At 35.8% G+C, this 20,760-nt stretch overlaps 1 protein-coding gene across 3 annotated transcripts in view; it reads left to right on the top strand.

Moving 5' to 3' along the window:
- The window catches only part of SMCHD1 (structural maintenance of chromosomes flexible hinge domain containing 1), a 171,955-nt gene that overhangs the window by 35,155 nt on the left and 116,040 nt on the right, over positions 1–20,760 (top strand). For all 3 annotated transcript variants that reach the window (XR_004957081.1, XM_036245063.1, XM_036245064.1), the window contains exons 6-8: positions 14,874–14,988; positions 15,110–15,229; positions 20,139–20,305. Coding sequence is in view for 2 of the 3 variants with exons in the window: in XM_036245063.1 (XP_036100956.1) it covers positions 14,874–14,988; positions 15,110–15,229; positions 20,139–20,305 (402 nt within the window). In the remaining variant the exon portion in view is untranslated. The remainder of the gene's footprint in view (positions 1–14,873; positions 14,989–15,109; positions 15,230–20,138; positions 20,306–20,760) is intronic.

Raw genomic sequence — 20,760 nt, 5'->3', positions numbered from 1 at the left:
TTTATCCTAGCTTTTATAGGTATTATATTTGTAAATAGTCAGTTGTTATTATAGTTATATATTCACACTGCTGTTGAATTCAGTAACAGACCCTTGACCCACTCTAATTTCTGTTAGTATCAGATATACTCCTTCACTCCCCTAGTTGCTGCTCCTATAGAAAATACTTAATCAGTTGCTCTACTACTTCCAGTTTAGTTTTCACTGAATATAAGGATGGATGTTATATGAGACAGATTATGGAAGTAAAGGAAGGATATCCCAAAAGTACAAAACAGCTGTCTTGGCTTGTAGCTTCTGCGGTAGTAGAGAGAAAATCAGAAGTTAACACAAAAAAGTTATAATCATTTCAGTTATTGATTATTGCTGTTAAGAAAATATTGAATAATATCTTAGAGCCTGATGGCCATCTCCTTTAGGTAAGGTGATTAGAGAACATGGCGGCCTCTTTGAGGTTATATTTGAGTCGAAGCTTAAAAGAAGAAAATATTTGCAGGCCACAGACTTTCCATTCGTGACCTATGGCCCAACTTATTCATGACCTCACAAAGAAGCCACCCCCTGTGCAGGTAAACACTGCTCTGGCTTACTCAGATTCTCATTTGGCCGCATTTTGGCACTATTCCAGGGGTGAGCTGATTCCTTCAACCCCTGTTGGGATCCCTACAAGTACTCAGGGCTTAAAAACATAGTAGTGTTCAAACTGGTAGCTTGAAAAACAGCTCACAGTTAAGGAAGCTCTGCTGAATGGATTGGTGGCTACTGAGGTGTGGATATGGTTTTATGTTGATGAGATTGTAGACAAGCATGGCATCATTGGCTATCATGTTTGAAGACCAATCTTTAACATCTGTTTCTTTTTGGATTATTATTTGAATGTTCTTGAACCATGAGTGATCAGAATGGAATTTGACTAAAAAAGATATGTCAAAATCAATGTTTTCTATATCAAACACTGCATGGAAAGGTTACAATTTCTCTTCGTATTAGGTTCAATTGTCCTTTGCTTTAATAATGTTAATATAGCTCTAAATGCGTTTATTTGCTTAGCCTGAAAAAGGAATGCATATATGTAAATACACCAATATATGTCTGAGGATAACATTTTAATTTGAGGGTTGGAAACAATATTTTTATTTCCTGAAAAGTTGGGGAAAAGCCTTGAGAAAATTAGAACTTAATACAGTAGGAGAAATGTAATACCATGTGCTAGAGTTAAATCATGTCAATAGTTAAAGAATAAAATTTGGGTGGTTTCTCTTTGCCAAAAGCAGAGAGAGACTGTTTTGACACCTGTCTCGGTAAATGTTGGTTTACTTGATGGTATTCTACATATGTATCTTTGTAACATTTTTTTTTTTTCAAATCCTCACCTGAGAATATTTTTTTATTTATCTTCAGCTGGAGTGAAAGGGAGGGAGGGGGAGAGAAACATTGCTATGAGAGGGATAAATCAAGTGGTTGCCTCCTGCACAACCCCGACCAGGGCTGAGAATGAACTGCAACTGAGGCACATACCCTTGACCGGAATCAAATCCATGACCCATTGATCCTTGGGCTGATGCTCTAACCATTGAACAACACCGGCCAGGGCTATCTTTGTAACATTTTTAATGCCAAGACAGTGAGTGGGAGCCGTGACCTAAATTTTTAATCTGATTTTTATGTGTGTATTATTATTAACCTACCTGATTTTATGATTTTTAGAATCTATCTTTGCTCAAATAAAACACCCAGTGGATATTTAAACAGGGTTATAACTTAGTATCATGAGAGCTAATTTGACAGTATTCTTTTGTTTATTTTTTAATCCTCACCCAAGGATGTTGTTCCATTTTCAGATAGAATGGGAGGGAAGAAGGGAGAGAGAGAAAAACATTGATGTGAGAGAGACACATCCATTAGTTGCCTCCCTCACGACCCCAACCAGGGCCAGGGATCGAACTGCGACTGAGGTACGTGCCCTTGACTGGAATTGATCCCATGACTCTTTGGTCCGCAGGCTGATGCTCTAACTGTTGAGCCAAACTGGCCAGGGCTAATTGGACAATATTCTTTGTAACTGTCACTCACCTTGATTACTACCCTTCCCTCTACCCTTTTTATTTTGAAAAATTTCAAGCCAACACATAAGTTGAAAGGACACTTCTAGCACTCATATATCCTTCAAGCAGTTAACATTTTGCCACATTTGTTATCTTCTGTCTATACACACACAAACACACACTCACACACACTTTTTTTTTTAACTGAATGAGCAGGAAGCTTATCTTTATTTATTTATTTTTCTTTTACTGATGTTAGGAAGAGAGAGATAGAAACATCGATGAAAGAGAACATTGATTGGCTGCCTCCTGCATGCCCCCAACTGGGGATTTGGCCCACAACCTGCGCATGTGCCCGGACTGGGAATCAGACTGGTGACCTCTTGGTACATGGGTTGACACTCAACCACTGAGCCACACTAGTCAGGCTCAATAAACTTTTTTAATGCTTTAATCATTGATATCATTATCTAGCATTATGTTTTTCTTTTGAAGTAAAATCTACAGTGAAATGCTCACATCTGTCGTTAAGTGTATCTTTCTTAATTTATTTTTTATGGTTATATAATTTATATGCCATAAAATTTACCATATTAAAGTAATTCCATGCTTTTGAGTATAGTCACAAAGTTGTACAACCATCATCACTAACTTCAGACTTTTCATCACTCCAGAAGAAAACCTGTACCCATTTTTAGTTACTTCCCCTCCATCTCCCTCTCCTCTACTCCTGGCAATCATTAATGTACTTTCAGTAGTTGTTAATCTACTTTTTTAGCTGTTTTTCTAGGAATTACATTTAACATTTTATTACAGTTTAGTTTGGATTAATATCAATTTAATGTCAATAATATTTTTTTAAACTTTACTTTTATATAGCTTCATTCCTCTCCCACTACTTTGTATTTATGTAAATGACTTCTTCATACATTATAACTCTGTCGACACAGTTTTATACTTACTGTTTTATGCATCTATCTTTTAAATCAGGTAGAAGAATTATAAATATTAGATTTATACTGTCTTTTTAAATTTATCTATATATAGTTACCTCTTTTTTACTTTTTATCTCTTGTTATATTCAAGTTACTTTCTAGTGTCCCTTCATTTTAATCCAAAGGACTCTAATAGCTACTTTAGGACATATCTAATAGAATCCCACAGTTTTTGTTTATCTGGGAATGTCTTCATCTCTTCTTCATTTTTGAAGGCTATTGTACTAGATAAAGAATTCTTGGTTGACATTGTTTTTCTGTCAGCACTTTGAGTATGTTAGCCCACTGCTTCCTGGTTTCTAATAAGAATCAGCTATTAATTTTACTAAGCATTCTTTGTATATGACCAGTGTCTTCTCTCTATCTGCTTTTAAGATTCTGTCTTTTTTTGTCTCTAGCTTTTGACAGTTTGTTTCTGATGTGTCTAGGTTTGGTTGTTTTTTATGTAATCCTGTTGGGTGTTTCTGAGCCTCTCGGATGGATAGATTAATGTTTTCATCAAATGTGGGACATTTTTGGCCATTATTTCTTCAAATATTTTCTCCTCTCCTTCTGTGGCTCCTGTTATCCATATATTGATATGCTTATGGTGTCCCATAAGTCTCTCAGGTTCTGTTTGTTTTTCTTCCATCTTTTTTCTGTTTGATCCTCAGATTGAATAATCTCAGTCATCCTACCTTCTAAGCTCACTAATTCTTCTAATTCAAATTTGTTCATGATCCACTTAACTGAATTTCTCATTTCAATTATTCTTTTCAATTTCAGAATTTCTACTGTGTTAAGTAACTTATCTCTCTGTCAATATTCTCTGTTTGATGAAACACTGTTCTCATGCTTCATTAGATATGATTTCTGTTAGTTCCTTGAATGTATTTAAAATAGCTAATTTAAATCTTTGTCTGGTAAATCCAATATTTGTGCTTTTCCTGGGATGGTTTCTACTGACAGCTATTTTTTTTCCTGTGCAGGGGCCATATTAAATAATGGTGTTGCACTAATTATTTTTTTTTGTTGAAAACAGGACATTTTGAATAATATAATGTGGCAACTCTGGAAATCACATTATATTTCCCTTTACAGGGCTTGTTGTTACTTATTTTTTTTTGTTTATGTTTTGGTTTTTGGTTTTTGTCATTGTTGGTTGTGTAATGACTTCCTAAACTAATTATATAAAATCTGAATTCTTTATCTTGTGTTGCCACTGAAGTCTCTTTTAGCTTAGTGGTTAGCTAGTGATTTTCTTAAATGTTTAGAACCAGTAAGTCTCCCAAGGGATTTTTGCCAAGGGGTTTTGTGTGCATATTGGCCTATGTATTTAGTGTTCCAGCAGGAAGCTTACAACTCTTTAGTAGCATTTACTCCCTGCTTGCACAGAACCTCAAAGTCAGCCAGACATGAGAATTTGGCCTTCTCAATTCTTTCTTGAGCTTATATGTGCACATGAGTATGACCTTCTCAATTCTCATGAATATGTTGGAGCTTTTAAAAACTACTATGGACCTCTCATTCTAGATTCTTGTTTTCTCCCAAATGTTTTCATTGCTTTAGTCAGCTGTGATGCTAAACTATTGCCACTGATTATTTCTGACAAGTGACTCAAGGAAAAAGCTGTTCACAGTGAGCAAGTTCTGACTTAGGTCTCACAAAGACAGATCCTGTAGTGGAGGTTCGTAGGGAATTGTCAGATCCAATAATGACACTTGTATGGGGAAAGGGCTTTGAGGGAACTCCAAACATATTTTAGTGACTCCTAAGTTGCTGGTATTTACCTGGATTGCAGGGATGTTGGTTTTTAAGACTTCTGTGGAGCTGGTGAGAAGGGAATGGGACAGGGCATATAAAAACATCACAAAGCAAGCTGTTTTTACCAATATTCAACCATATGTCTTGAATAAAAACACATAGGATTGTTGCAAGACTTTGATTAATTTTTAGAGTTCTGAAAAAGTTTATTTTGACAATTACTTTGGGTCCTCTCATTGCTTTTGTCAATGAGTAGATTTTCCTAGGTTCTTACTTTGCCATTTTGGGAAGTACCCACCCTAATAACCTGAGTTTTGACAAATACATGCACCTATGTAATCCAAACCACTATTAAGATATAGAACATTACATGAATCTAGAAAATTTGCTCATGACTTAGGCACTATTATAATCATTGCCTTGGAAATTAAATTAGATAGCTAGAACATAGTTAAGTGTTCATTTAATAGTTTTGTGTAAGAAAGAAGGGTGACATAAGTTAGATGTGTGTTGGATCAGTGCTACTTTCTGCACTTTCACCTTGCTCAGCAATTAATAGGCTCCTCAACTCAGTGAACCAATTCTGGGAAAATAAAAATACTCATTTTCCATGTCACTTTTAGGTTGCAGAAATGATCTCCCAACAGGATTTTCCCCTAATTTTACTAAAGGAAAAACTCCTTTGTTTTTAATATTTTTCTGCATATTAAGATGAGCTTTCATTTACTTTTTAATATATATATTTATTTACTTGATATAATATCTGCTTATATTGTATCAAGAATATGAATGAGCCCTGGCCAGTTTTGCTCAGTGGTTAGAGCATTGACCTGTGGACTGAAGAGTTGTGGGTTTGATTCCAGTCAAGGGCAGGTACCTTGGTTGCAGTTCGATCCCCAGCTCTGGTTGAGAGGCATGAAGGAGGCAGCCAGTCGAAGGAGGCAGTTTCTCTCACATCGATGTTTCTCTTTCTCTCTCCCTCCCTCTGCCCCCCACTGTGTCTGAAAATCGATGGAAGAATGTCCTCAGGTGAGGAACAACAACAACAAAAGAATATGAATGAGATATTTTCTGAAATTCTTATGAACTGTGATATAATTAATTCCAAAGGGGAGATGACTTTCTAAATTCTCCAAAGGACTGCTTCTGTGACGGAAAATGGTTTTATAAGATCTTAGATTACTCTTTGCTTTTACTTCATGAGGGGATATTTATGTAGCCCTTTAGTGTGGATATAGGAATATTTTTGGATGCACACAAGTCTGAAAACTAATGGAACTTTTTGTTTTCAGCATTATTTGCTGTTATGCATTGCTTTTCCTAGGGTTAGGTGTGCATGAATGGTTTTGATTGAAAAAGGAAACTTACTGCTGGGTGATTCCTTATCACTGAACTGAATTCTTTAGTTTTGAATCAGATTAAATATCTATGCATTGTTTTACTTCTGAGCTCTCTCTTCCCTAAACTTTTGTATATTTCTCCATATGTATTTTTAAGGAGAATATTTTTTTTTTTTTATCCTCACCTGAGGATATTTTTCCATTTTTTGTACAAATAGAGTGGGAGGGAGAGAGAGGAAGAGAGAGTGAGAGAGAAACGTCGACGTGAAAGGGACACATCGAGTGGCTGCCACCCGCACGACCAACCAGGGCCAGGGACAAGCCGCAACTGAAGTATGTGCCCTTAGCGGGAACCGAACCCGGGTCTCTCCGGACCGCAGGCCAACGCTCTAACCGCTGAGCAAAACCGGCCAGGGCTAAGGAGAATATTTAGGGGTGGGTATTTTCAACCTATTTCTAGAAGTGTTACCATAATAACTAATGCCTTGGAACCCATTTACTCTTTTTATTTTTCTTAATAAACATTAGTTTCATAGAATTTGATTAATCATAATTCTAGATTTATAACAATTTATCAATTCAGCCCTTCTTCTTTTAAAGTTTATTTATATTGTAAAATTTAATAAGTAGAATATTTCTTGTAACATATCTCTGTGTTCCTCTCTTCTATTTACACCCCCCCCCCCAAGTTTACTGTCTTGAATTGCTTTCCTATTTTCTTAATTTATAAAAATGTATACATCTGCCTGGCCAGATTGGCTCAGTTGGTTGAGTACTGTCTTGTGCACAGTGGAGTGGCTGGTTGATTCCTCATCAGGGCATGTGCTTGGATTGCAGGTTTGATCCCTGGTCTGGGCATGTTTAAGAGGCAGCCAATTGATGTTTCTCTAACACATTAATGTTTCTCTCTTAGCATGTCCTCAGGTGAGAATTTTTTAAAAAGGTATATATCTGGCACTGGCCATTTTGGCTCAGTGGTTACAGCATTGGACTGCAGACCAAAGAGTCATGGTTTGATTCTGGTCAGGGGCACTTGCCTCGGTTGTGGTTTGGTCCCTGGTCCTGGTCGGGGTCGAGCTGGAGGCAACCAGTTGATATGTGTCTTTCACAGTGATGTTTCTCTCTCTCCCATTCTGTCTGAAAATAAGGGGAAAATATCCTTGGGTGAGGATTAAAAAAAAAAGGTATATATTCAATTTTGTTTGTGTTTTGTTATTATAAATACTATATGTTGGTGTACAAGGAACTTGCATTTTCACTTAACAGTAGGTTACTAAGATTTCATCTTTGTGTGGGTCTGTAGTTCATTATTTTTTATAACCATATAATCTTTTGTGTATACCAACAAGAAATCACACTGTATTTATCCATTCTTAAGTCAGTGAGTATTAGGCTTTCTCCTCCAAATTTTAGCCGTTGTGAGAAGTACTGTCTTATATATGGTGTGTTTGTAGTATTGTATAATATATGTTTCCTGGTCCATATCTACGTAAGTTCTTTTTTTTTTTCAATCCTCATCCAAGGATATTTTTCCATTGATTTTCAGATAGAGTGGGGGAGAGAGAGAGAGAAACAACATAAATGCAAGAGAGACACATCGATTGGCTGCTTCCCACATTACCTTGACCAGGGCCAGGGATTGAACCTCAACCTGAGGGACGTGCCCTTGACCAGGAGTCAAACCCACAACTCTTTGGTCTGCGGGCCTGTGCTCTAACTGCTGAGCCAAATGGGCCAGGGCTATGAAAGTTTTTAGTTATATGCCTATGAGGGACTTTGTGGGTCTTAAAATGAAATGCCAATTTACAGGGTAATGGCAAATTGTTTTCCAAAGTGATTGTATTCATTTATACTTCCACAACTTAAGAAAATTTGATAAAACTCACTTAGTAAACCATTTGAGTTTTTGTGGGAGGATTTTTAACTATTGCTTTGATTTCTTGCATTGAATTATAAGGATATTTAGGCTTTCTATTTCTTTCTGATTTAGTTGGTAACTCATTTTACTAGGAGTGTCTAGTTTACTAAATTTTCAAGTTTATCGGCATATGATTATTGGTAATGTTTTTCTTTTCTTTTTTTATTAATTCTCACATGAGGATATTTTTCCCACTGATTTTTAGAGAGTGGAATGGAGGGAAGAAGGGGGAGGAGAGTGAGAGAGAGGAACATTGATGTAAGAGAGACACATTGATTGGTTGCCTCCCACATGACCCCATCTGGGGCCAGGGATCAGACCTGCAACCCAGGTACATGTCCTTGACCAGAAATCGAACCCACAACCCTTCGGTCTCTGGGCCGACGCACTAACCACTGAGCAAAACTAGCCAGGGTGGTAATGTGTTTCAAAGAACCAATGTTCACTTTGATAAGTTTTCTTTGTTGTTTTTCTGTTTTCCAGTTAGTTGATTTCTGTTCTTATCTCTATTATTTGTATCCTTCTTTCTTTGAGTTTATTTTGTTCTTTTTGTAGTGTCTTGAAGTGGAATCTTAAGGTTCTTGATTTGAGACCATTTCTAAGATGAATATTTTGTGTTGTAACTTTTCTTCTCAGAATTACTTTTGATATATCCCACATTTTGATATGCTGTGTTTTCACTTTCACTCAGTTCAGTGTAGCTTTATTTCCTTTGCAACTTGTTCTTAGATTCATGGATTGTTTTAGGTATGTGTTGTTCAGTTTCCCAGTGATCTCAATAGATTTTCTTGTTGATATTTTGATTTCTAGTTTGATCTCATTATAGTCAGAGAATATAATCTTTATGATTTCAGTTCAGTTAGGTTCCCTGAGATTTGTTTTATGTACCAGAATATTATTTATTTTGGTGAATTTCCTGTGTCCTTTGAAAGAACGTGTATTTTGCTGTTGTTGGGAGGAGTGTTCTGTAAATGTCAATTAGATTCAGTTGGTTGATAATATTTTCAGTTCTTTTACATTCATTCGGATTTTGTGTGTTGTGGTGACTATGAGGAGAGATATGGAATTCCCTCATTTATTGCAGGTTTTATTTATTTTAATTCTGTAAATTTTGCTTTGTATATTTTGAACTTGTGTTATTTTTGGTATACACAGTATTGTTATGACTTCTTGATGAATTGACCCTTTTATCATTATGTAATGCTACTTTTTGTCTCTGGTAATTGTCTTGCTCTGATACTTTACATGATATTTATAGCAACACCATCTTTATTTTCATTCATGCTTGGATGGTATATCTTTTCTCATTCATTTTATTTTATTTTTTCTCTATGCATTTTCTTTTAAACTACCTATATCATCATTTTTGAAATGAATTTCTTGTAGACAACATATAGTTGAGTCATTTTTTTATTCACTCCGCTAATTTTATTTAGTGTATTTGTACTATTACATTTATTGCCATTATTGATACATTAGGATATGAGTATATTATGTTTTAACTTTGCCCTTTGTTTTGCATCGCTCTCTTTTCTGGCCTTCTTGTGGTTTACTTTAACATATTTTAGTATACCATTTTCTTTACAGTGTTTTTGAGTGTATCTTTTTTTGTCTTAAATAGTTGTTCTAGGGAAAACTGAAGACATATGTAACTTATTACAATCTATTAGTTTGGACATTATACCACTGAAATTGAATTACAGAAATTTTAGCCAAATTATTTAGGTCCTTTAATTCTCTTCCATTTATAATTTAGTTTTCTTAAGTATTCTCTCTATATACATTTAGAACCACATCACTGTTATTTGATTTCAATAGTCTAACATAATTTTAAAACACCCGAGAGGAGAACGGTAGTATATTTTATTTACCCACATATTAGTTTCATTGTTTTTCTTCATTCCCGCTTTGACTGATGTTAATAAAGCTACTCCAATTTTCTTTTTGTGTTAAAATATTTCTTTTTCCAATCTTCTAACCTGTTGTCTGTGTTATATAAACAGAGTTTAATTTAGGTAGCATATAGTTGTGTATTAAAATTTGATCAAATAGCCCTGGTCGGTTTGGCTCAGCAGTTAGAGCGTTGGCCCGTGGACCAGAGAGGCCCGGATTCGGTTTCTGCTAAGGGCAACATACCTTGGTTGCATTTTGTCCCCAGTCCCAGTTGGGGTCTTGTGGGTGGCAACCACTCGATATGTCTTTCTCACATCGAGATGTTTTTCTCTCTCTCGTCCACCCTCTCTCTCCCCCACTCTATCTGAAAATAAGTGCAAAAATGTCCTTTGGTGAGGATTTTTAAAAAAAACGCTCTAGTAATAATAAAAATTAAAAAAAAAAAAATTGACCAAATATAATCAGATCAATGTGATTATTGGTATGTTTGGATATGAACATACTAATTTTGTTGCTTTTCATTTTTTTCTGTCATTTGTGTTCCTGTTTTCTTTTTTCTGCCTTATTTCGGATTGAGTATTTTGAGTGTGCATGTGATTCCATTTTATTTTCTTTGCTTGCCTATTAGCTGTTACTTTGTTTTGTTTTCTTACTGTTAATTTTAGGATTTATAGTATATATCTTTAACTTGTAGTCTATATCAAGTAATACCATACCATTTTACACATATGGGGAAAAGAAATCACAACAGTGCCATTCATTTCATTTACCCTGTCTTGATCTTTGTGCTTTTGATTTTATATACTTTGCATTGATACATATTATAAACATCAAAGTATATTCTATTTATTTTACTTTAAACAGGATTTCTTCCATCTAGTTAATTAACGCATCATTCATCTTATATATTTGTTTAGTGACAACATTTAAGTTCTCTCTTAGCAGATTTAAGTTATACAGTACAGTGTCATTGACTGTAGTCATCATGTTAGACATTACATCCTCAGACCTTATTGATCTTTTAGCTGAAACTTTTATACCCTTTACCAACCTCTTCCGGTTTCTTGTACACCCCAGTCCCAGTCAGCCAACTACTTTTCTACTTTCTGTTTCTAGGAATTTATCTTTTTAATGGTCCTTTAATAAAAATGTGGTGATAAAAATATAACATAAAATTTGCCTTTGTGACCACTTTAAAATGTACAGTTAAGTGGCATTAATTATATTCACAGTGTTTTTGACTTATCAATTATGTGTTATCAGAATTTTACATTCTTGCCACCCATTAAAAACTCTCTACCTTCAACTGCTGGTAACCACTGTTCTACTTTCTGTCTCAATGAATTTGCCTATTCTGGGTACCTTATTTAAGAAATATCATAGCCCTGGCCGGTTTGGCTCAGCGGTTAGAGCGTCGGCCTGCGGTCCTGAGAGACCCAGGTTCGGTTCCCGCTAGGGGCGCGTACCTTGGTTGCAGTTTGTCCCCGGCCCTGGTTGGTTGTGCGGGTGGCAGCCACTCGATGTGTTCCTTTCGCATCGATGTTTCTCTCTCTCTCTCTGTTCTTCTCTCTCCCTCCCACTCTACCTGAACAAAAAATGGAAAAATGTCCTCCGGTGAGGATTAGAAAAAGAAAAGAAATACCATACATTTGTTATTTTGCATCTGGTTTGTTTCACTTAGCATGTTTTCGAGATTTATTCATGTTGTAGAATGCATCAGAACTTCATTCTTTTTTGTGACTATAGTACAGCTATACTACATTTTGTTTTTCATTTGTAAGTTAATGGGCATGTGGCTTGTTTCTGACTTGTCTATTGTGAATAATACTGCTATGAACATTCACATATAAGTGTGTGTTTGAGTTCCTGAGTTAATTTATATTTACCCACGTATTTACCATTTCTGGTGGTCTTCATTCCTTTGTGTAAATCTATCATTTTCATTCCTTAAGGTCTTTCAACAGTTTTAATAATTCAAGTTTGCTCTTGATGAATTATTCAGCTTTTGTATGTGGTAAAATCTGATTCTCTCCCTCCCTCCCCTTCATTAAAGATATTTTTGCTGAGTATAGAATTTTAGGTTGAGTTTGTTAAAAATTTAAATACATTAAAAATGCCACTCCATTTTCTACTGGCTTGTGTAGTTTATGATGAGAAAGTTGTCATTCTTACCTTTTTTTTTCTCAGTGTGTGTTGTGTCTGCTTTCTCTGACTCTCTAAAATGTTTTTATCATTGGTGTGTATACATTGTGTGGGTGTCTCTTTGTGTTGAGGGGCAGTGTAAGTGTGCATGCATGGTATGTGGGGTGGTGTGTTTTTGTATTTTGTGGGGGTATTTGTATATGCATGCTTTTTATGCGGAGGCATTTTGTGTGTGTTGTGTGTGGACAGGCTTGTGTTTGTGTTGTATAGAGATGAGTTTGCTTGTAGTGGTGGCTTTGTATATTGTGAGAGGGCAGTTTTCTTGTGTGCTTTGTTTTGTAGGTGTGGTATTATAGTATCTTCCCTGGTCATTGTTGTCTTTATGTTTATTTTGATTATGAATATATAGGGTCTGGACTTTTTCCATACCAATTAAAATATTTTTTCTTATCCCATTATTTCTCTGTTTTGCTTTGTTTTCTGTTTTTAAAAAAAATTCATTGTGTCTTTTTGTTGATACTTTTAAAACTCTCCACCTTTTTCTCTTTAATATTTTAGAATTTGTATGTTTATTTACTTGGTTGTCTTTGAAATCTTAAAATGCATTTTTTTTTTAATCCTCACCCAAGGACATTTTTCCATTTTTTTGTTCAAATAGAGTGGGAGCGAGCGAGGGAGGGAGAGAGAGAGAGAGAGAGAAAGAGAAAGAAACATTGACGTGAAAGAAACACATCAAGTGGCTGCCTCCTGCACGACCCAACCAGGGCCAGGGACAAACTGCAACCAAGGTACATGCCCTTAGTGGGAACCGAACCCGGTCTCTCTGGACCACAGGCTGACACTCTAACCGCTGAGCCAAACTGGCCAGGGCTTAAAATGCATATTTAACTTAAGATTTCAGAGTTTCAAATATCACCCTCTGGCCATGTTAAAGAATGTGGAACATTTCAGCTCTGACCACTTCCTTCTCAAAATAATACTTTTGTTGTGTAGTTATTTCAAATCTGACTTTTTAGAAATCTCATAATCGCCCTGGCCGGTTTGGCTCAGCGGTTAGAGCGTCGGCCTGTGGTCCTGAGAGACCCGGGTTCGGTTCCCGCTAAGGGTGCATACCTTGGTTGCAGTTCGTCCCCGGCCCTGGTCGGTTGTGCGGGTGGCAGCCACTCAATGTGTTCCTTTCACGTCGATGTTTCTCTCTCTCTCTCTCTCTGTTCCTCTCTCTCCCTCCCACTCTACCTGAACAAAAAATGGAGGAATGTCCTCGGGTGAGGATAAAAAAAAAAAAATAGAAATCTCATAATTTATACACACCATTTTTTTCCTAACAACACATTTAGCAAAAAAACATTTAATACATTTTTAAAATTACCTTTGTACTTGCCATGTTATGATAACCTTTCAGGTCAGATATGCTTATAAAAACATTCCTTTAGAGCAAATATCTTAATGGTAAATTCTCATGGTTTTTACATAAATAAATTCTTTATTAAGCTCTAGGTCACAATTCTAGGTTGAGAGATTTTCTCTGTGCACTTTGGAGATAATATTCTACCATGTTATACTGTTGCTATCAAAGCCTGTTAACGTGTTTATTTTAAACCCTCCCCTCCCCCTAGCTTTTTCCATTAGTTTTTTTAGAGAGAGTGGAAGTGAGGGTAGGTTTGGGGAGAGAGGAAAGGAGAGAAAGAGAGAGAGAGAAAAATATTGATGTGAGAGACACACATCAGTCAGTTGCCTCCCACATGTGACCTGAGGGGTGCCGGGGATCAAACCTGCAACTCAGTTACGTGCCCTTGACTAGGAATCTAACTCATGATCCTTTGGTGTGCTAGTCAGTGCTCTAACTACTGAGCAACACTGGTAAGGGCAAGCCTGCTAACTTGTTTTATATTTCAGCCTGTTTTCTAGTTCACCTGTTTTGTTTTTTGTGTTCACTGTTCCGCGATTTCTTTTTATGTATTCTGTTTTGGCTTTTTTGGTCCGAATCTGCAGAGCCACATCTTTTAGTGGTTCAAGAATATTTGCAGCTGTTATCCATTCTCTTCTCTTTCTAGAACTATAGTTCAACGTATCAGATATTTTCCTTCAGTTTATATCTGTTAGATCCACTTCTATATTTTCCAATTTTTTTTGTTCTTGTTGTTTCTTATTGGTAAGTTTTTTGAATATATCTTTATGCTCTCTAATTCTTTCCAGCTATGTCACATCTGCTCTCTAACCTTTCCATTTAGTGTAATAGTGGTTTCATCCTCACTCCCAATTCTGTTTATTTCTGATATTGGCAAATGATGTCCCTGGAGACCTTCTTATACTTTGAGAAAACAGGGATGTCTACTCACCAATGTGGTGCAGTAGGAGGTCCACTCAAGCTCTTCGTTTGTCATGATACGTGGAAATGTGACTCTCTTTGCTATAAATTACATTATTCTTTAAACTATTTTAATGAGTTCTGAAGCAGTTTTGAAGGGAAGGTTGTAGCAGTGTGTATATACATACATACATATATATGTATTTAGTCCTGTTTGCTAAGAGATTTTTCTGACTTACTAGGCCCAAGAATTTGCATTTCTTAGCATATCCAGCTGATGTTGATGTAGCTGGCATAGTGAATTAATTTTGAGAACCACTGGACTAGAGGATGTCTTGATTTCTGGCTTTGATTCTTTTACCTTTGAATAGGGTATCATCTGGCTTAGGGATCATTTTATTAACACTTAATAAAAATACTATGACCGTTTCTTTTTGTGCCTGAGTCGCTGGTTTAAAATCACTGCATTAATTTAATGTTTTGTTTTAGTGATCATTCAGGATATGTTCGACCAGTGCCAGTGCCACGCAGTTTAAATAGTGATATTTCCTATTTTGGTGTTGGGGGCAAGCAGGCTGTTTTCTTTGTTGGACAATCAGCCAGAGTGAGTAAAAAGTTCTTGTAAATGAAAGTTGATCAAAATATTTTGAGGTTGACTCTGTCTAAATGTGTTAATCAGTTTAACTTTTAGGAATTTTTAAAGTACTCTTCTTAATATTTAACAGATGATAAGCAAACCTGCAGATTCCCAAGATGTTCATGAGCTTGTGCTTTCTAAAGAAGATTTTGAGAAGAAGGAGAAAAATAAAGAATCAATATATAGTGGATATATTAGAAACAGAAAGGTACACTACATTTTAACTCATTAATTATAAATGTGTTACTTTGAATGGATGATAGGACAAGAGTATTTTTCCTAATTCTATCTCAGATACTAATGTTGCTTTAAGACACTTGAAGGTATGGAATTTTCAAATTAAATTACTTTATTTTTATTATTTTTTCTTTAATCATGTGAATGGCAGAAGTGATCATTTATGTGTTCTCTCTCAGGCTTGAAGTCTTTAGACAACAAGTTTTTTCATAGAGTTTAGTAAGCTTCCTGAAAAATGCTCATAAGATTGTAAACTTTTTTCCTTGTACTTAGTTTGAGTTTTTAAATCTTTGTGGAATAACAACCACAGAACTAGAATGGAAAATAGTGATAGATAATACACTTTTAGGAAATCAGAGCTTTAGAGAAAGTAATGAATGATTTATTTGTTGTAAATTTGCTTTCAATTTCTCATTTTCAATAAGCAGAATGTTAATAAATTTGAATCTTGGTCATGAACATGATATTTATCATAGTTCAATTTTTCTCCGTGAAAGACTTTAGAATTTTAAATTTTAATGTTTTTATTTTATTTATTTTTGTATTACTATTTTTGTAATCCTCACCTGAGGATATTTTTCTGTTTATCTTCAGATAGAGTGGAAAGAAGGGAGAGAGAGGGAGAGGGAGAGAGTAAGAGAGAGAGAGAGAAACACGACATGAGAGGGACAGATCGACTGGTTGCTTCCGGCACAACCCTGACAAGAGCCGGGACAAACTGCAACCGAGGTATGTACCCTTGACCAGAATCGAACCTGTGACTACTTGGTTTGTAGTCCAACGCTCTAATCACTGGGCAAAACTGGCCAGGGCTTAAAGTCTTTATTTTAAAGTAATTTTGGGTTTCTAAGAATTCTTTTCTAATTCTAAAACAGTGGAAACATTTTATAGGAAAGTATAAACAAGTAAAAATGATCTCAAATGCCAGAAAAGGTACTTAATGTTTAGTTGAATTTTCTTCTGGTCTTTTTGTTGTTTTGTTTATCCTCACCCAAGGATATTTTTCCATTGATTTTTAGATAGAGTTTGAAGGGAGGGAGGGAGAGACAGAAAAATCGATGTGAGAGAGACATCATTTCGTTGCCTCCCGCATGACCCCAACTGGCGCAGGTACTGCACCCACAACTCAGGTATGTGCCCTTGATAAGAATCGAACCTATGACCTTTTAGTCTGCAGGACGACACTCTAACCCCTGAGTCAAACTAGCCAAGGCTATTCTTTTTCATTACATGCGTATAGTTTGAGCCCATGTATTTTAAAATTAATATTTTTAGTATTTTTCCATGTTATAAATTATTTTGGAATGCAACACACTTTAAATAGCTTCATAGTATGTCTTGGGCTAAATGTACTGTAATTTAACTAGTCTGTTGAGTATATATAATTATAACTATATATACTATATGTTAATTTATATAATTATATAGACACAGCTATGAACATAATATTTTGCCTGAATTATTTTTCTTAGCATAAAAATTGTTTTTTAAATTGTTAGAATTTAAAAAAAATTTTTTAATTGATTTTAGAAAGGAAGGGAGAGGGAGAGAGAGAGAGAAACATTTATGTGAGAGAATATCGATTGACTGCCTCCTGCATGTGCCCCACTGGGAATTAGGCCCACAACCTGGGCATGTGCCTTGACCTGGAATTAAACCAGCGACCTCTTGGTGCATGGGTGACACTCAACCACTGAACCACACTGGCTGGGCAGGATTGTTAGAATTTTAACAGCTGTGTGAGATAGTACTATGAACTTTATAAATGTTCATAATATATATTACAAAACCACTTTTCTGAAAATATGAGCCTAAATCAAATATACTCCCGATAACAGTATATGGAAGTGTGTATTCGATCATTTTCTTATTTTTAAAAAGGTGGTGAAGTCAGTAAAATGTTGAAAATTCGATAGGTAAAAGTAATACCTTTTCTTTCATGGCTAGTGAGCTGATGTTTTTTTTTTCATGTTTATTAGCTACTTTTTTCTATAACTTAACATTCTCTGTCCAGGAAATTTCTTTACTTTGCTTATTTCACTTTTTCCTTTTTAAATTTGTTGCATTTATTTAACAATTTACATATCTTAATATATTTACATAGCAATATTCCATCTTATCTTTTTTATATTACCTTACCATCATAAGGTACTTTATTTTATTTATTTATTTATTTTATCCTCACCTGAGGACATTTTTTTTTTTTGCATTTATCTTCAGATTGAGTGGGAGGGAGAGAGGGAGGAAGAGAAGGGGAGAAACATCGATGTGAGGGAGACACATTGAGTGGCTGCCACCCACACGACCCCAACTGGGGCCAGAGACAAACTGCAACCAAGGTATGTGCCCTTAGCAGAAACCGAACCCGAGACTCTCTGGTCCGCAGGCTGATGCTCTAACCGCTGAGCCAAACCAGCTAGAGCACAAAGTGCTTTAAAGTATATTGGTGGAAATATTTGCCATGTTAAAACTGGTGGAAAAAAGTAGGAATTGAGAATTTAAGTGATTTTCAAAACTGAACTGGGGTTTCTTCAGTCATCCTTTCTGACAGCTTTTCCTGTATTTTGTGCCCAAAAACATTTAATGGGTCCTTGGTCTTTTTTTCTTCTTGACCTGTCCTTTCCATCATACTCTTTTTTGACTCTTATATTCCTGACCTGTTAGCACTTGCTAAAATATGTATGAGGTTAGTGGTTCTTGATCTATAACCAGCTGTCTTGCTTTCTCTCCTCCCTCCCTCCCTCTCTTCCTCCCTTCTCTCTCTCTCTCTCTCTCTCTCTCTCTCTCCCCCCCCCTCCCTCTCTCCCTCTCTCTCTCTCTGTGTGTGTGTGTGTGGGTGTGTGTTCTCAACAGTTCTCAAATCTATTTCTTATCAAGTGACTTAAGATTGAGACACTGAATCTAGCTGGACTCTCTGTAAAGGAAAAGAACTATTCTAGGCACTTTAAAAAGAAAAGGATTTAATAAAGGGAATTGGATACTTACATGATTATTGGAAGTGATGAAGGAATGAACTCTAAGCTGAACCTTGTAGAATGATGGCAGGACAGTCTGTACTACCTTCAAGGAATGTTGCAGTATATGCTATAATCATGTAGCTGAGGACCTGGATCTGGAATTCAGAAACACTGCCTTACCTGTGATTCAGGAGTTGAAAAGGCCTTGCTGTCAAAATTGCTCCAACACTGGAATACAAAATTCCTGGCCATAACCAGTGCTATATCAGTGCTGACACTTAAAGCTGGAACCAGGATAATTGTCTTTTTAGTACCTTTCATGATAACAGAAAACCTTCAGGAAATGGCCACTACGTCATTTTTCCCTTTTAAATCATTGGCTAGTGCTACTAATTGGTGAAACCTAATTTGCATCTACAACCCAAAATATAAGGGAGTCTGAGAAAAGGGCTTTTTTGGTTTTTCATTCTTCAGAACCAGGAGGGAATAATAAAAGGTGGTGTAAATGAGTGGCTGAGTACCAACTGATCATATCTAGCACACTCATTTCCAATTTCAATTAGTTGTTCTTCCTCCAGTATTTCATAAGTAACTTACTCTTGGTACATCTGAAATTAACCATTATCTATAAACCTTTCTTATCTCACCTTTTCTCTTTCTTCCCCATAACTACCTTTTTCAATTAACAGCATCCCCTGACCAAGCAGTTAGTAATTATAATCCTTGTTAATCATTCACCACATTTAATTGTCTTTTAAAATAGTCCATCTACCCTCTCTTCCACCCGTTTCTGTTGCTTGATTCAGTGTTTTAAGCCTCCTCTTTCATCATATCCTAAACTACCATATTTCCCTTATACTCTCCAAGCCTTAATGTTCTCTTTGGTCTGGAATGTTCTTAAGTTATCTGTTGAGCTACTTAACTCTGTAGCTCTTGGTTCATATCTTTATAATGGCACATTGTTTTGTAATCATTTATTTCCCATCTCCTATTAGATGAAATTTGTAAGATGGAAAGGCAGACACTGTTTTATTTATCTTGAACCATGTCTTCTTGCGCCCAGGTTGAGTCATAGATAGGGTTTAGAAGGTACTTGATAAATATTTGGATAATAAACCTGCATCATTAGTAAACCCGAACTATTCTACTAACTCTCATAGTATATAAAATACTACTTGTATATCATGCATTGTAGCTATAATATTAGTGATTTAGTATTAGGGATGGTTAGAATGGTTTTGCAGGGTTTTGTAAAGAAAGTAATAATACATGATTATTAAAGAAAATCAGCCATTTTCCTAGACATAATAGTTCAGTGTGTATCTTTATTCTTACGAGATTTTAGGTATATGGCCACATCCATAGTATATAATTGCGTACAATTTTTAACACATAGACTCATAGTAAATGTTGAGAAGTTTATAATATTTATCCTCAAACACTCCCCTCCCTACCCTCCCATCTCCTCTGCCTACTTCCCTTTTGCAAGCTATAGATATTCTCTGAAAGTAGACTGGTACCCAGGATGATTTTACTCTCTTTTAATCAACACCAGTGCCTTTTTGCTAAGCCAGCTGAATTTAGGCTGCATCCTAGTTTTCTTAAATATGGAGGGCTGGGCATTGGTTTTGATGAAATTAAGAGGTAGGTATCCCAAGCAGGACTCATTCTACCCTAAGGTAAGTGTCCTCAAATTTTTCCATCATTTTAACATGCAGTATTTATTATTCTTTATCTTCATGACTCTAAAATTCATTTAATATTATGGTAGGATATTTCTATATGTTTGCCAGTTTAGCAATCTGTGTAAAAGTTTCTGTCTTCACTGTATTTAAAGCTATCCAAGTGAATCACATTAAATATTATTTCTATAATTATAATTTAGGTGTATGTAATCTGTTTTATTTATATTCATTCTTGCAGCCATCTGATTCTGTTCACATTACAAATGATGATGAAAGATTTCTACATTGTCTTATCTCAGAGGAAAAGGAGAAAGATAGCTTTACTGCTGTGGTTATCACAGGCGTACAATCAGAACACATACAGTACTTGAAAAATTATTTTCATCTTTGGACAAGACAGTTGGCGTAAGTAATTATTAATATATTATTCAGGATATATTTCTGCTTATCATTTATTTTTTTTAAATCCTCACTCGATATTTTTTTATATGTCTTCGGATAGAGTGGGAGGGAAGGAGGGGGAGAGAGAGAGAAACATCGACATGAGAGAGACACATCATTGATTTCCTCCCACATGACCCCAACCAGAACCAGAGACTGAAACGCAACCATGCTATATGCCCTTGTCTGGAATGAAACCAGAGACTCTTTGGTCTGTGGGCCAATGCTCCAACCGCTGAGCCAGTCCAGCCAGGGCTCTACTTATGTTTTTTTAAGAATGAAAATATTGCAGATACATTGAAGCTTCTTGCCTATCTGCTTTGCTCCTGTCCCATTTCCTTCCCTTCAGAACAGTAACCAATACTCTGATGTCAGCATTAAAATTGTTCCCTAGTCTGTAAATATTTATTGGTCACCTG

Source organism: Molossus molossus, unplaced genomic scaffold, assembly GCF_014108415.1.
Source record: "Molossus molossus isolate mMolMol1 unplaced genomic scaffold, mMolMol1.p scaffold_m16_p_6, whole genome shotgun sequence".
Lineage (NCBI taxonomy): Eukaryota > Metazoa > Chordata > Mammalia > Chiroptera > Molossidae > Molossus > Molossus molossus.
The sequence above is the reverse complement of the archived record's forward strand: the minus strand, read 5'-3'. Positions and strand labels throughout refer to the sequence as shown.